At 49.2% G+C, this 16,811-nt stretch overlaps 2 protein-coding genes and 1 pseudogene across 2 annotated transcripts in view; all 3 read right to left on the bottom strand.

Annotated features, from left to right (window-relative positions):
- Nucleotides 1-16,811, bottom strand: part of LOC102444446 (olfactory receptor 52R1-like) — a 130,627-nt gene that overhangs the window by 105,405 nt on the left and 8,411 nt on the right. The gene's annotated exons all lie outside the window — the stretch shown is intronic.
- Nucleotides 6,191-7,124, bottom strand: LOC142827735 (olfactory receptor 52E2-like; annotated as a pseudogene).
- On the bottom strand, nt 14,949-15,917 carry LOC142818714 (olfactory receptor 52N2-like). Its single transcript, XM_075900285.1, has 2 exons — nt 15,230-15,917; nt 14,949-15,160 (listed from the first exon to the last, which is right to left on the bottom strand). The coding sequence occupies exons 1-2, from the start codon at nt 15,915-15,917 to the stop codon at nt 14,949-14,951; spliced, it is 900 nt and encodes a 299-aa protein (XP_075756400.1).

The raw sequence follows: 16,811 nt of genomic DNA, 5'->3' as shown, positions 1-16,811 counted from the left end.
ACCAGCTGCCGCTGGACCCCCCATGCCCTCGCCTTCCTGGGGGGAAGCCTTTCACGGAACAGGAGTCCACGCCCCCGCAGGAATCTCTCCTGGCCACCTCTCCCCCGGGGCCGAGCTGCACGGAGGCCAGCCTGGTCCCTCATTTCAGATGCACCCTGGCTACAGGCACCTTAAACGGGGACCCGTCTATGCCCTTCAGGGTCAGCTGCGCGTGGGGTAGTATCCGCTCCGGGGCCACTACGTCGGATCGGGCCAGAGTCACCTCCGCCCCCGTGTCCCAGAAGCCCGTCACCTTCCTACCATCCACCTCCAGGGGTATGAGGCACTCGCTCTGCAGGGGCCGCCCTGCCCCCACCCGGTACACGGAGAAATCCGCCTCCTGAGAATCAGACCTCCCAGGGGAGGTGCACTGAGCATCCTTCCCCTCTCTCTGAGCTGAGGTTTGCCTGCCAGCCCCTGCCTCTGGGGCAGCCTGCCCTTCCTCCCGCCCCAGCCAGTTAACCCTGGAAAGTCCCCGATCCTGGGACCTGGTGCACTGAGCCCTCTTGTGGCCTTTTTGCCCACAGCGCTGACAAGTTAGGCTTTGGGCTGTCTCTGTCCAGGGCCTGGCTGGTTCTCTGGGGTATCGATGACTGGTCCTGGTCCCTGGGGCTCGCCTCGGAGGTGTCTCTCTCCGTTGCTCCGCCGAGAACCGGTCTCTGCGCGGTTCCCTCTCTCTCCGGGACTCCGGTTCACACCCGGACCGGCTCTCCGTGAACTCATCCGCCAGCCTCCCGGCCTCCTGGAGGTTCTCTGGTCTCCGGTCCTTGAGCCACAGCCTCAGTTTGGGTGGGCACGCTTCATAGAACTGCTCCATCATGAACAGCTTGAGCAGCTCCTCTGCGGTCTGGGCTCCGACTCCAGACACCCACTTGCGGCAGTATTGCGCCAGGCGGGAGGCCAGATCCACATAGGTCTCCCGTGGCCCTTTCTGTACCCCCCGGAACTTCTTCCTGTACATCTCGGGGGTCAGCCTGAACTTGTGCAGCAGGGCCTCCTTGACTCGGTTGTAATCCCCTGGCTGTAGGTCCTCCAGCTGACTGAGCACTCCGGCCGCCTCCTGGTTCAGTGCGGGGACGAGCTCCTGCAGCCAGTCAGCTGGGGGAACCCGTTGCAGTCCACAGGCCCTCTCAAAGGAGCTGAGGAACCCGTCTATGTCGCCCACGTCCTTCAATTGGGCCACCGTGAGCCTCTCCAAGCACCTGGCAGCCCCGGGACCCTGGGGCCCATCCACTCTTGGCGCAGCCAGGGCCCCGCAGGTTCTCCGCTCTGCCATGGCCAGCTCATGCTGTCGCTGCCTCTCTCGGTCTTGGCGCTCCTTCTCTCGGTCCTGTACTTCCAATTCCTTCATCCGCAGCTGGATCTCCAGCCGCCGCAGCTCCGCTGGGCTGGCCCCTGCCCTAGATGGGCTACGGCTTGCAGGCCTCCCGGGAGACGCTGTCTCATCCCTCCGTTGGGTTCCAGCGCTCCTCCCCCTCTCAGAGCCTGACACACTCTCAGGGGGTTCTGGCTGCTTCCCCTGGGGACAAGATCCTGGCCCTGTGGCTGGTCATTATCTTCCAGCTGGGTAATCAGCTGGGCCTTGGTTGCTTTCCGCACAGGCAAGCCCCTCTCTCTGCACAGCCCCACCAGCTCTGCCTTCAAGAGTCGGGCGTAGGCCATCTGCCCGCTGGTCCCCTTGGTGCAGACTCACCAGTCTAGTGCTGCAGCGCCCCACGATTCCAGGGAACCGCTTCGCTCTGCCTCAAGCATGCCTGGCTCCAGGGCTCTTGCTTCTACAGCGCCTTGTCGCTTGCCGCTGGGAGCTTCATCCACGGGGTGCAGTGGATCCCACTCCTGACACCAGTGTGACGGCGCGTTGGGGTCCCCCGTCTCCTGCACCCTGAAATGGCACAAGCAGACTGCACCAGCCAGTAGAATTGAGGAAGTTTATTGCCTCTCCAGGATACAGCACAGCACAGATGTAGTCTGGTCACAGAGCTGGGCTAGGATGCCTCAGGCCCCCTTGAGTTGGGGGGAGACTGGGCCCCTAAACTCCAGCTCCTCTCCCTAGGCTGTCTCATCCATCCTCACAGACAGCCACCAACCAACTAACCAACTTCCAGCCCTGCCCCCCAGCCAGGGCAGCATTCCACCTTCCTTTGTTCCTCTCCTTGGGGGGTGTCTGGCCCCTGGCTCAACAAGTTTGGCATTACCTCTGCCTAGAGAGGTTTCCCCTGCTGGGTCTTGCTCCAGACAGCAGGGGTCACCACAGCCCAGCAAGTACCCCCACTACGTCACAGGTATGTCTACACTACCCTCGTAGTTCGAACTAGGAGGGTAATGTAGGCATACCGCACTTGCAAATGAAGCCCGGGATTTGAATTTCCCGGGCTTCATTTGCATAAGCGGGGCGCCGCCATTTTTAAAACCCCGCTAGGTAAACCTCATCCTACGAGACATAACGGGGAGGTCGATAAAGGGCTTTCAGGTCGGCGCGGGAGCGTCCAGACTAGCGCGCCAATCAGCTGTTTGTCGGCTCAGCAAGGCAGCCATTTAAATTTAAATGAAGCCGCGATTATTTAAATCGCGGCTTCATTTCCCTTTGCTGATCAGCCTAATCTACACGGCTCCATTGATGGAGCCATGTAGTTTAGACACACCCCTAGACTCCACTTCTGCTCCCGCTCAGAGACCTGCAAACACATCAGTCTGGGGGAATAGATTCAGTGAAAGCCTCCCAAACAGGGAGTTCCTTTGGATGGGGTGGAGCTAGGGGCCTGTCTTGTGGACAGAGACCTAACCCTCTCCAAAAACTGCCATGGAACAAGGAGGGCCCTATAGGATGAATACAGACCGGATTAATGTTGCATTGCATTACTACTCTCTTCTGCTTCATCTCCTTTCGGTCTCTCCCACCTTCAGCTCAATTCAGAAGTACCAGGCTGAGTCAAACAGTCCAGCACTGTGCTGGATGGAGGGCGCATGGATTTCCAGACCTGAATTCTCTGCCTGCTCATTTAGGCAGTCTGGGATATTTCTCTGGTGCAGAAGCACCTGTGTGTTTAAGCCCTGAAATGAGACTGAATGAACATTCCTGTCTGAACCAAACCGAGGAGCCGTGTCCACAAGTATTCGTGTTCCTAACACTCTGCAGCTGCTAAGCATGGTTTGATCTTCGTCTGTACGTAAAGGCTATGTGGGTGGGCACCAGTCCCTGATTTAGCTAGTGTGTTGTGCTACTTATGACCATTGTTTGTCTGGTGGAAGACTCCACAGATCCTGCTCCAGTTCAGGGCCCTTTGTACTGGCCCCTTGGCAAACACAGAGGGAGAAACAGGCCCTGCCCCACGTACCTTAAAACCAAATTAAGACAAAATGCAGCTACTGTGTGAAACAAAAGGATTAAGGGAGAGAGGGGGGTGTAATAGCACTAAGAAGGGCTGGTTACACAGGCTGCTGGGTGGGTGAGAGACAGCTCCAATGCACAACCCTGGCCTGGCTGTCAGCAGGATGTTCTGGGCCTCGCAGAGAGCCTGCATTTTAAAGAATTCTTTGGGCATGTGCACACCCATTACTGGGACCATTAGCAGTGTCCAGCTTCTTCACTGGTGGACCTGAGAGGCAGGTTGTGGGTGTTTCCGCCTTCACACCATACTTCAATAATACACACATGCACACACACTCTACACTCAAGCTGTGCTGCAGCTAAGGCCTCCCTTTCAGACCTGGGGCTAGGGTGAGTGCTCTGAGCAGCCCTAAGGTGTAAAAATGTAATAAGAAAAGCAAAAAAAGATTGTGAGGAACAGCTAGCCAAAAACTCAAAAAGAAATAACAAAATGTTTTTTAAGTACATTAGAAGCAGGAAGCCTGCTAAAAACCTGTGGGTCCCCTAGATGATCGAGCTATAAAAGCAGCAATCAAGAAAAATAAAGCCATTGCGGAGAAACTAAATGATTTCTTTGCTTCAGTCGTCACGGCTGAGGACGTTGGGGAGATTCCTGAATCTGTACCGTCCTTTTTGGGTGATGAATCTGAGGAAGTTTGCAGATGATACCAAACTGTTTAGGATAGTCAAGACAGAAGCAGACTGTGAGGGACTCCAAGTAGATCTCACCAAACTGAGTGATTGGGCAACAAAATGGCAAATGAAATTTAATGTGGATAAGAGTAAAGTAATGCACATCGGGAAAAATAACCCCAACTACACGTACTGTATGATGGGGGCTAATTTGGCTATGACAAATCAGGAAAGAGATCTTGGAGTTATCGTGGACAGTTCTCTGAAAACTTCCACATATTGTGCAGCGGCGGTCAAAAAGGCAAATAGGATGCTAGGAATTATTAAGAAAGGGATAGAAAATAAGACCAAGAATATCTTACTGCCCCTGTATAAAACTATGGTACGCCCACATCTCGAATACTGTGTATAGATGTGGTCTCCTCACCTCAAAAAAGATATTTTGGCCTTGGAAAGGGTTCAGAAAAGGGCAACTAATACGATTAGGGGTTTGGAACGGGTCCCATATGAGGAAAGGTTAAAACGACTGGGACTTTTCAGTTTAGAAAAGAGGAGACTGAGGGGGGATATGATAGAGGTCTATAAAATCATGAGTGGTGTGAAGAGGGCCGATAAAGAAAAGTTATTTATTAGTTCCCATAATAGAAGAACTAGAGGACACCAAATGAAATTAATGGGTAGCAGGTTTAAAACGAATAAAAGAAAGTTCTTCTTCACACAGTGCGTAGTCAACCTGTGGAACTCCTTGCCAGAGGAGGCTGTGAAGGCTAGAACTATAACAGAGTTTAAAGAGAAGCTAGATAATTTCCTGGAAGTTAGGTCCATAAAAGGCTATTAGCCAGGGGATAGAAATGGTGTCCCTGGCCTCTGTTTGTCAGAGGCTGGAGAGGGATGGCAGGAGACAAATCGCTTGGTCACTGTCTTCAGTCCACCCTCTCTGGGGTACCTGGTGTTGGCCGCTGTCTGCAGACAGGCTACTGGGCTAGATGGACCTTTGGTCTGACCCAGTACGGCCGTTCTTATGTTCTTATGTAAGGTTCAAAAGGTAACAGGACCTTGAGGGCCTCCCCCCCCATAAGTGACCTTCCCCTCCTCCCCAGCATACCTGGGATGGGAACTGTTGCAGCCTCCCAAGAAGCCTGCCTGTCGGATTGAGTCTGGTCAGGATCTGGCATGGGTTAGTGACCCAGTGCCTCCCTCAGTCGTACAGTAACTGGAAACTACCAGATCCCTTTCTGAACTGGGCAGTCCAGGTGAAAGTCCAGAGTCTGGCAACTGTAAATGGCACCCGGACACACAAGCCAAACCCCAAACTTTCTGGGTAAATCTGTAGCATTTCATAGTGCGAACCGTCTGTACCCACATGTCTTTGCCTTCTCCTGGACTCTTCACTCACATGCCTTTTGCTCAGGCGGCTGGAGCAGAGGTGCTGGTCTAGCAATAGGTGGCTCATTTGTCACACTGATACAGCACAGTGAGGACAATGAAAGCTTAGTGACTCTCTGCCCCTCCAGTAAGTGATACAGGCCGGGCCAGATTAACTCTTCTGGAGGCCTGGTTGATTAGACTCTGAGCCCCCTCCCCCAGACTCTGAGATCGGCCAAAAAATGAGGGGTTCAGTGTGTGAGAAGGAGCTGCAGGTTGAAGCCGAAGGGCAGGTGCGGGAGAGGGATCTCACCAGGTGTGAAGGCTCTGCAGTGGATCTGGAGATGAGATGGTTGGAGTGAAGGAGGACTCTGCAGGCTGGGGCCGAAGGATTTGAACTGTGGGAGGGGACTCAGGTCAGAAGGATCAGGGTGTGGGTGGGAATTTGGGTGCAGGAGGAGGCTCTGGGTTGGGGTGTAGGTTCTGGGAGAGAGTCAGGGTATGTCTACACTGCCACCCTCATTCGAACTAGGGTGGCTAATGTAGGCATTCGAAGTTGCAAATGAAGGCCGGTATTTAAATATCTTGGGCTTCATTTGCATCTTACCAGGCGCCGCCATTTTTAAATCCCCCTTAGTGCGGACTGCGTGATCGCGGCTACACGCGGCATGGAGTAGGTAGTTCGAATTAGGCTCTCTCACAGCACCAGGGGAAAATTTAAGGACCCTGGAGGAGATAAGAGCTTGTCCCGGATCTGTTTGGTCCTCACCCCGTAGATGATGGGGTTTAGCATGGGGGGCAATAGGAGGTAGATGTTGGCCATGAGAATGTGGAAATACAGGGCCACATTCTGGCCAAACCTGTGTGTCAAGAAGGAGAAGAGACCTGGGATGTAAAAGGCTAAGACAACACAGAGGTGGGAGCTGCAGGTTCCAAATGTTTTGAGCCGGGCGTTCTTTGTGGAGAGGTGAAAAATGGCCCTGAGGATTTGAGTGTAGGACAGAGCAATAAAAAACACGTCCAGGCCGGTAATGAAAAATGCCACAGAGAGGCCGTAGTAATTACTGATGGGAATGTCAGCACAGGCCAGCTTCACCACGGCGATGTGCTCACAGTAGGAGTGGGGGATGATGTTGGTTCTGCAATATGGCCACTGCCTTGCCAGGAAGAGATGGGGAATAAGGAGCACGCTTCCACGCAGAACCACAGCCAGGCCAATCTTGGTCACTACAGGGTTTGTCAGGATGGTGGAATGTCTCAGGGGATCACAGATGGCCACGTAGCGATCAAAAGCCATGGCCACGAAGATCCCAGATTCTATCACAGAGAAGCAGTGAACAAAATACATCTGGGTGAGGCAGGCACTGAACCTGATCTCCCTGGAATTGAACCAGAAGATGCTCAACATTTTGGGCTGGATGGATGTAGACATGATCAGATCAGTGACGGCCAGCATGCAGAGGAAATAGTACATGGGCTCATGGAGGCTCGGCTCCCTCTTCACGATTAATAGGATGGTGATGTTCCCCAAGAGGGTTATGATGTACATGGTGCAGAAGGGGATGGAGAGCCAGACATGTTTCCCCTCCAGGCCAGGGATGCCCAGCAAGATGAAGGTGGAGGGGTTGGTGAAGTCAGTGGTGTTGGAATCTGGCATGAAGTAAGGGAGGTGTCCAACTTTGAGATGGATGCCGAGGTTCTGGGGTGATGTTCATAGAACAAATGCCTGGATGGAGAGACAATGTTAATATCAGAGGGGTAGCCATCTTAGTCTGGATCTGCAAAAGCAACGAGGAGTCCTGTGGCACCTTATAGCCTAACAGATTTATTAGAGCATAAGCTTTCGGGGGTAAAGGCCTACTTCGTCAGATGCATAATCTTAATATGAAACACTTCCTGTTCGATATCTTCAAGTCACCATGGTCTCCTGAAATATATCCTAGAATATCAAGGATTCAGAGGAGAATATATCCAAGCCATTTAACTATTATCTTTGAAAAATCATTGAAGTTGGGAAAGAAGACTTGTAAAAGTCTTATAGGGTATGTCTATACTACGGGATAAGGTCAAATTAAGATATGCAACTTCAGCTATGTTAATTGCATAGATGAAGTTGAAGTACTGTACCTTAACTTTCTACACTGTAAGAAGTCGAAGGGACTTCAACAACAAAGGACAGAGAAACATTCTTTATGAGGGAAGATTAAAAGAACTGTATAAAAGAATTTGTATATTGTAGAAAAGGGGACAGTGCATGGGGACTAAAATGTTATTACAAGACAGAGGGAGAAAAATTATTCTGCATAGTTTGAGATAATAGGACAAAAATAATGGGCTTAAATTTCAGTGAATGAGGTTTAGGTTGGGCATTAGGGAAATCTTTCTAACTCTCAGGTGTTTAAGCACTGGAATACATTGTCTGGAGAAGTTGTGGAATTTCTATCCCTGGAGATTTTTACAAGGTGCTGACTCAGGGGACCAGGAGTGCAGGGCGCTAGACTTGATGACCACTCGAGATCCCTTGCAGAGCTTTGATTCTATGACTCCATGAAATGTCAGGAATAAGTTCCTGGCTGTAAGAACAGGAGTGCATTGGAAGACACCCCTCTAGATATTGTGGATACTCCTTTGCTGGAGGTTTTTCAAAGGCTGGATAGTTTAGACAAAAAAATCCCGTATCTTAGCAGGGAGGAGACCAGCCAACATTAATAAGCCCTTGAAACATGTGGTTTTATGATACTATAAGGCAAAATCCTGATGTCGACCAGGTTTTAATCAAACATGGAATCATAGAATCATTGAATCACAAAATCCCAGGGTTGGAAGAGACCTCAGAAGTCATCGATTCCAACCCCCTGCCCAAGGCAGGACTGACCCCAACTGTATCATCCCAGCCGGGACTGTCAAGCCAGGACTTAAAAACCACTATGGAGGGAGATAAAGATGTTAAAAGGGCAATATTTAATCTTCTGTCATATGCAGGAAATCAAACTGTATGAATTCCTTCTCAGATTAAACTCTATGAATCAATTGATAATGAAGTAGAGCTGGCATTTATGTTTATCCTGTCTCTCAACACATGCACAAGGAAATATTCAATTACATGAAACGTGGTATATATAAAATTGATCGAAGACAACTGCTTACACAATCCATATTTGGCCTGTGTAACTCCTTGCCACACACAGTAACGGAGCAAAGAGCAGAGGTGAATGGGGCTTACAAATAGATTGCTCTCTCTATGCAGGACTGGTTGCACTAGCTGTAGTGAAGGCTGCCTGAAACATTCCACTAGAAGATCTCATTTTCACTTGCCTAGCCCTTTGCCAAACTTTCACTGTTTGCATTCAAGTTTCCCATGTTGGATGTTTGCTTCTACCAGCATTTCATAGAAAGTCATAGACTCTTAGAGCTGGAAGAGACCACCGGAGGCCTATTACTTGAGAGGAAGAACGGCATTGCGCACGAGGGTTTTTCTTGCGCAACAAGGGGCAGTGTAGATGCTCCTTCTTGCGCAATAGCCTCTTCTGAAAAAAATGGTGGCTCATTAGGTATGCAAATGAGACTCGGTGATATTCCACACTTAGCCTCATTTGCAAATTACTTGCACAAGAAGCCGTGAGTGTAGACACAGCCAAAGGGTTGTTGCTAAGGGATCAAATCTAGGGATGTGAATGACACGCTGACTATCCAACTTAAGTAAACGTTTGTCGGACAGTCGACATAGGAGTTGACTAGTCGCTTATCCCCCCTTGCTGTCTATATTAGAAAGAGGCAGTAGGAAGGGAGAGGGGGTGCTTCAAAGTGGTAGCACCACGAGGAGGTGGGCTCCATGGGCTCCATGCAGTGCTGACACTTTGAAATGCCACGTGCAGCCCAGGGGCGGGCAGCATGCAGTGTTTCAAAGCAGCAGGGCCACGTGGAGCCTGGGGTCATCTTGGGACTCCCAGCTCCTCTTGGCCCTTTGCTCCCTGCAGCGCTGTGCCTTTGTATTGCAGGAAGAGCGCCGGGGCTGTTGCTACACTTCAAAGGCGGAGGTGCACTTATCGAGCAACTGAATTTTTGATGCAAATTGCACTGACTATTTGATTAGTCAATTCATCTAAATTGAACATTCTTAATCAAATCTCAGTAATTTTCATCAGTCACTAAAATCAAAATATGTGGCAGCTTTCATTGATGGATATTGAAAATGCCCAGGAAAGGAAAGTAACCGTGAACGTATCCCCATTACAGAGACATGGGATGATAGGAGTTAATATAAAGAACTTTCTGGGTGTCTGGATGGTGAGTCTTGCCCACATGCTCAGGGTCTAGCTGGTCGCCATATTTGGGGTTGGGAAGGAATTTTCCTCCAGGGTAGATTGTCAGAGGCCCTGGAGGTTTTTCGCCTTCCTCTGTAGCATGGGGCACAGATCACAGCTGGAGGGTTCTCTGCATCTTGGGGCCTTCAAAGTATTTGAAGGCTTCAATATCTGAGATCTAGGTGAGAGGATTATTCTAGCATTGGGTGGGTGAGATTCTGTGGCCTGCACTGTGCAGGGGGTCAGACTAGATGATCATAATGGTCCCTTCTGACCTTAAAGTCTATGAATCTATGACATATAAACTGAACTCTAGGGAAAGGCTTCTTGGCCAAGGTCTCATAGGGTGTGTCTAGACTACATGGCTCCATCGACGGAGCTATGTAAAGTAGTTTACTCGACATAGTCAATGAAGCGGGGATTTAAATAATCCCCGCGTCATTAAAATAAAAATGGCCACCATGCTGTCCCGACAATCAGCTGATCCGGCACAGACTGGCAGTCTAGACGCGATGCACTTGACAAGGGAAGCCTTTGTCAACCGCTCCGGTAAACCTCATTTCATGAGGCATATTGACGCGGTCAACAAAGGCTTCTCTTGTCGACCGTGCTGCATGTAGACTGCCGCGCTGTGCCGGATCAGCTGATGGTTGGCACAGCACGATGGCCATTTTTATGTTAATGACGTGACGATTATTTAAATCCCTGCTTCATTGACTATGTTGAGTAAATTCTGTCTGTCGACAGAGCCATGTAGTCTAGACGCACCCGCAGAGCCTCAGTGGCTGGATGACAGACAGAACCCAAGAGTCCTGACTTCCCTGTACCCACGGTCTCTCCGTGACACCAAGAGGAAAATGGACTGTGGCTCTGGCAGGGCTGTTCATAGCTCGGATACAGAGGGCAGGGTGGGAGAGGCCTCAGCCTTCACCATCCTCTCAAGGCAAATCTGAGGTTTCCAAAAGTAGCGGGAGTTTGTGACAGGGACATTAAAGCAAACTCAGTGCTTTGGAAGAGCTCTGAGATGATGAATGCCTGTGCAGAGCAGAAAGGATCATAGACTTATGAACTGTCCCTTTACTCCCATGCTGCACTGGGTTTGTGCGACAGGTGAATTCCTCAGCAGGAGCTGGTACCTGTGAATTCTGGGAGGGACGTGTCCTCCCTGGGAATCCCCTTTAAAGTAGTCATCTTCTGCACCTCTCTCAGCCCAGAGTCTGCAGCAGCGTCCCATGCCGAGCGCTGGCGCAGGGACAGCTGTGAGATGTGCACGCTGGGAGCCAATGTCCATTGCCAATCAGGACATGTCTGCACTGGGGAGTTATTTCGAAGTATCAAAGTGAGCATCCACACAGGAATCCCGTTATTCCAAAATTATTTCGAAATAACGGGCTTGTTATTTCAAACGAGTAACCCCTTTTGTGATGAGGAGTGACTGCAATACCTGGCAATGGTGATGACGTAATGCTGCTGTTCATTGTCTCATGTCACACAACCACTCAGGAGAGTGTTGGGGACTGGACCCGAGTCCTGCCATTCGCACTAGCCATCAGGTTTGAGTTTCACACACTGTGCGATCGCACTAAAGTGATCTCAGATGAGCTGCAGGACAACCCACTGCTCAGTGATTATTCCCTAAGTATTTTAGAAGAACTAGAAGGTTATTCCTGATATTCTCTAGTCAATGGAGAGCAACAGCACAATTCCCCAAGCAGATGCATTATTCCGGCTGGTTCATCAACATCCGGAGTCTCCTCATTGCCACTAGACCCTTCTCACCCAGGGAAAGAACAAACGGCAAAGTGGGAAAAAAATTCTCCCACCTTAACCTAATCTGTGTCTATTCTACGATCCTCTTCCACAAGAGGAAATGCAAATGGAGAGCTCATTTGCATATGTTGCACTCTCATTTGCATTTCCTCCTCAGATCCCTTTTGCACAAGTGGTTTTTGTGCAAAAAACCACGGTGTAGACGGCTTCTTTTTGTGCAAAAAACCCCTTTTGTGCAAGAACTTCAAGGAAGAACGGCTCTTGTGCTAAAGGTGGACTTTTTTGCACAAAAACCTCTTGAGCAAAAGGGATCAGAGGAGGAAATGCAGATGAGCATGCAACATATGCAAATGAGCACTCAGTTTGCATTTCCTCTTGTGGAAGAGGATCGTAGTATAGATGCAGCCCTACTGTGTCCATGCCCAGAGTTTAGCTGGCACCAGACGGATCGGGCTGACTAGCTCCCAAACCTCTCTGAGGCTCTGACCTTCTCCACAGGGGCCTCTGCCTTGTACTCAAATTGTAAGTAGGAAAGGAGGGATTTCTTAAGTGGAGCCTCCTCACACTCACGTTCATCAATCTGAATTGTCTCCCAGGCCTCAAGGGACACTGGCAAAGCCATGGGGCGTCCTTGAGGTTGCCCCTGCCCTGCAGCCTGTCCCACCTGACTGTTGCCGTGGTCTCTCTGTGAGGTCACTGCCTCCCAAGCTCCTTCAACCAATACGCTGAAGTCTTGCAAAAGACCCTTGTGATGTCACGCCTACAGAGCCAATGTCCTGCTACTGGCCAGAGACTTTACATGTTTGAGCTGCTCCCCTTGTGTCACCTTTACACCTAGGGAGCAGGCAGCCTACATATGAAAAGAGCAGAGGCTGCTCGATGTGCCGCACTGAGGTTTACAGAGATTTGCAGCCTGTAAGGCCACAAGAGACGGTTAGCTCCTCTAATCTGACCTTGCTCCCTCCTCCCTGTGCACATCCCAAGTCTTCTGTACGGTGTAATAATGAGTCCTGGACCAAAGCACACTCCAGACAGGCATCAAGTCCTCTCTGAGACACATCCAGTGATGGAGAAAACTTCAATTCCCTTGTCAGTTTGGAGGAAACCCATGTAGTGATGGGAAGGAAATAGACCGTAAGGTCCCACTTTTGAGTGTGTCATAACACACATACACAACAGAACGGCACTAAGGTTTTACAGGCACCCTTAATACAGGTGTTTCCTAATGCTTGAAGTTCTGGTCACCTCGTAGTTCTTTGTACTTAGGGAACAATTATGAGATGGGTTATATTCATTTATTTTTTCATTTTGAGCCTCTCTCCCAAGTTGCAGCCTGGAGCCGGCTTCCTACTGAGCTCTCTGTCTCACCAGCCTAGGCTCCCTGGCACACTAAGCTGCTGCAAGAAAGTGCAAACCACCCCCAGCCTTGCTCTCATACAAACATTTACACAGGTAGGGACACACCCAGCTGCAGCTGCATGGCTGCTTCTCCCCTGCTCCAGAGTCTACAACCCTAAAGCTCCAGCATCTTTCTCTGGTGAGAAACCCGACCAGTCTACATTTATTACCCAGCCTGCCCCTCCCTCAATGTGGAGAGGAGTATGCACCAGGTCTTCTTTCCTGAGCACGCTTCTTCAGCACATCGAGCCAATCAAACTTTGGGGTAAAAAACAAAACAAACCAAAAAAACCCACAAATGTATGAACGGCAGAAAGACAGTTTTTATGTGATTCCAAGCACTGAGGATGTCTCTAGACTACAGGTTTTTTTTTTTAAAAAGTAGCCTTTTTTCAAAAACAAAAAAACCCAACCTTCCCCTGCGTCTAGACTGCTGCCATGTTCTTTCGAAAGTAAATCGAAAGAATGCGGCAGTTTTTTCAATTGCGGAAAACCTCATTTTACAAGGAATAACGCCTTTTTTCGAAAGTGCTCTTTTGAACAAAGGTGTTATTGAACGCAAACTGTGCTTTTTCGAAAGAGAGCATCCAGACTGCCTGGGTGCTCTCTTTCGAAAAAGCGGCTCGCTTTTTCAGAAGCACTTGCTGTAGTCTAGACGCTCACTTTCGAAAGAGGCTTTTTCCAAAAAAGCCTCTTTCGAAAGAGACTTGCAGTCTAGACATAGCCTGAGTGTACATATAAAGCTGATTACATAAGAAATAAAGACAAATGCAAACTAAATCCTTTAAACTGGACAGGATTTTATTCAGCCTCACGCTGCTAGCTACTATAAACAGTCCACCCAGCTTTCCTGACCATTGCTTCTGAGGCACATGGAATTGGACATTGTAAAAAGGAGGGATGATAGGTTTGACAGACCATTTGTCTTGCCCAGTATGGCCTTTTTAATGTTCCTGTGAAGACTCCTGACATCTCTACCACCGTTGTAAACCACTAGACCCCACTCCCCTCAAAGAGCTGAGATAGAACCTGAGAGTTGTGATGGGTCCTTCTTTCTGAAGAGTTAGCAATGCAGTGAGAATATCTATTAAAATATTAAACCTAAACAGTGTCACTTAAGATACTTGCCACACAATGTCAAGACATGTTAGTATTAGAGTAGAGTATGTTTTCATTTTCTTTCTTCTATAGGAGTTATATACAGTGCTCCTGACCCCTAATTGCTTGTTATCTGCCAGAGCGTAAGTAACCCCTACCAATATCTGAGATGGCTTCTCTCCAGCTGAAGGTGGGCAATGGAAGTGAGGATGATACAGTCAGGCTCTGTCTACACTGGCGGGTTCTTGCACAAGAACAGCCATTCTTGCAAAAGAATCTGCAGCGCATCCACACTTCCCACCCGCTCTTGCACAAGAAGATTTGCAGTACGTCATAATAAGAGAAGGCTTCTTGCGCAAGAGCTATGCTCTTTTCTAACAGGTGTAAGCTTTCTTGAGCAGCAGCTCCTATACAAAAGGGCAGTGTGGATGATCGGCGGGGGTTTCTTGCACAAGAAAGCCCTATGGCTAAAACGGCCATCAGAGCTTTCTTGCTCAAGAGAGCATCTACACAGCCATGGGTGCTTCTGTGCAAAGGCAAGATGTTCTTGCGCAAGAAGCCGCCAGTGTAGACAAAGCCTCAGTGATGGTTGGGAGGGCCAGAGCATTCTGCACAGCCTGGCTCACCTGCACAGATTGGCCCTTCAGTTGTTGTTGGCCACAATTCCTGGCTAATGGGAGCTACAGGAGAGGAGCATCCAACTGAGGGCAGCATAAAGCTGGAGTTTCAATGGCACTTCTTGCAACATCGCTCCAGAAGTGTATGGAGGGCCAGAAGCACACAAAGTCACCTTGCTCCCGCCCCACTAGAAAGGGCTGGCCCAGAAAATGCGAGCATTATGAATGTAGCCCATGCCCCTGGGCTAAGGAGACGCTTAAGTTCCTAAAGCTCCTTTCCTAATCCAGCCCTGAATACAGGAAATAGGGCCCAGGGCCACTTCACCAGCCAGCTCTGCCCTGCACTCAGCCTGAGAGTCAAAGCACCACGAGAAAACTTAAGGACCCTTGACGAGAAAAGAGACGGAGGAGCGTGTCCCGGATCTGTTTGGTCCTCACGCCATAGATGATGGGGTTTAGCGTGGGGGGCAATTGGATGTAGATGTTGGCCACGAGAATGTGGAAATGCAGGGCCACGTTCTGGCCAAACCTGTGTGTCAGGAAGGAGAAGAGACTGGGAATGTAACAGGCTAAAATGGCGCAGAGGTGGGAGCTGCAGGTCCCAAAAGTTTTGAACCGAGCGTCCTTTGTGGGGAGGCTAAATATAGCCCTGAGGATCTGGGTGTAGGACACAGCAATAAAAAACATGTCCAGGCCTGTAATGAAGAATGCCACGGAGAGACTGTAGTAACTACTGACTTGGATATCAGCACAGGCCAGTTTCACTATAGCTATGTGCTCACAGTACGAGTGGGGAATGATGTTGGTTCTGCAGTATGGATATCGCCTCGCCAGGAAGGGATGGGGAAATACAAGCACGCCTCCACGCAGAACCACAGCCAGGCTGATCTTGGCCACCACAGAGTTTGTGAGGATGGTGGAATGTCTCAGGGGATGGCAGATGGCCACGTAGCGATCTAACGCCATGGCCACGAAGATTCCAGATTCTATTGAAGAGACGGTGTGAATGAAGTACATCTGGGTGAGGCAGGCACTGAAATTGATCTCCCTGGAATTGAGCCAGAAGATGCTCAGCACTTTGGGCTGGATTGTTGTAGATAGGACCAGGTCGTTGATGGCCAGCATGCAGAGGAAATAGTACATGGGCTCATGGAGGCTTGGATCCCTCTTCACAAGGAAGAGGATGGCGATGTTCCCCAAGATGGCTAGGATGTACATGATGCAGAAGGGGATGGAGATCCATATGTGGGCTGCCTCCAGGCCAGGAATTCCCAAGAGGATGAAAGTGGAGGGGTTGATGAAGTTGGTGGTGTTAGAATCTGACATGTAGTAGGGGAGGTGTCCAACTCTGAGGAGGAGCTGTGTTTCACGCATATACCTGGAATGTCCACGACTTCCTGTACGTGACCTGGGTCTACGGGTGATGTTCACAGAACAAATGCCTGGGTGGAGAGACAACGTTAATATGAAACACTTCCTGTTAGATGTCTTCAAGTCACCAAGGTCTGATGAACTGTATCCTTGAATATCAAGGATCCAGGTGAGAATACGGCAAAGCCATTAACTGTTATCTTTGAAAAGTCACTGAAGATAAGAAAGATTCCAGAAGACTAGTAAAGTGCATACATACGCCTACTTGTAAAAATGATGAAAAGGACAACCTAGGGAATTACAGACCAGTCAGATTAACTTCTGTACCAAAATATAATAATAATAATAATAATAATAATAATAATAATAATAATAATAATAATAATAATGGAACAATTAAGTAGTTAATTATTATCTTTGAAAATCATTGAAGACCAGAAAAATCTTGGAAGACTGGTAAAGTGCGTACATTCACCTACTTTTAAAAACGGTGAAAAGGACAACCTGTGGAATTACAGACCAGTCTGCTTAACTACTGTACCAAAATAAAATAATCATCATCATCATCATCAGGGCTCAACAATTATGGCAATTTACTCGCCCATGGTGAATAGACTTTAGCGTGGCACAGGGCCGCAGCATGATCAGTGTATGTGCAATGTGCCAAACCACAAAGCTGGAGAGCGGGACTCACCACCGCTTGTCAAGCCCTGATAATAATAATAATAATAATACAATTAATTGAATTTAGGAAAGATTCCAGAAGACTGGTAAAGTGCGTACATTCGCCTACTGGTAAAAATGGTGAAAAGGACAACCAAGGGAATTACAGACCAGTCAGCTTAACTT

The sequence above is a fragment of the Pelodiscus sinensis genome, chromosome 1 (genome assembly GCF_049634645.1).
Source record: "Pelodiscus sinensis isolate JC-2024 chromosome 1, ASM4963464v1, whole genome shotgun sequence".
NCBI classification, from domain to species: Eukaryota; Metazoa; Chordata; order Testudines; family Trionychidae; genus Pelodiscus; species Pelodiscus sinensis.
This window is presented reverse-complemented; position numbering and strand designations above follow the sequence as displayed.

Coding starts and splice junctions, on each gene's coding strand:
- LOC142818714 (XM_075900285.1), bottom strand. CDS start 15,917: ATGTCAGATTCTAACACCACCAACTTCATCAACCCCTCCACTTTCATC. Junction 15,161..15,229: donor GATCCTCAGGGCTATATTTA/GCCTCCCCACAA, acceptor GCGCCATTTTAG/CCTGTTACATTCCCAGTCTC.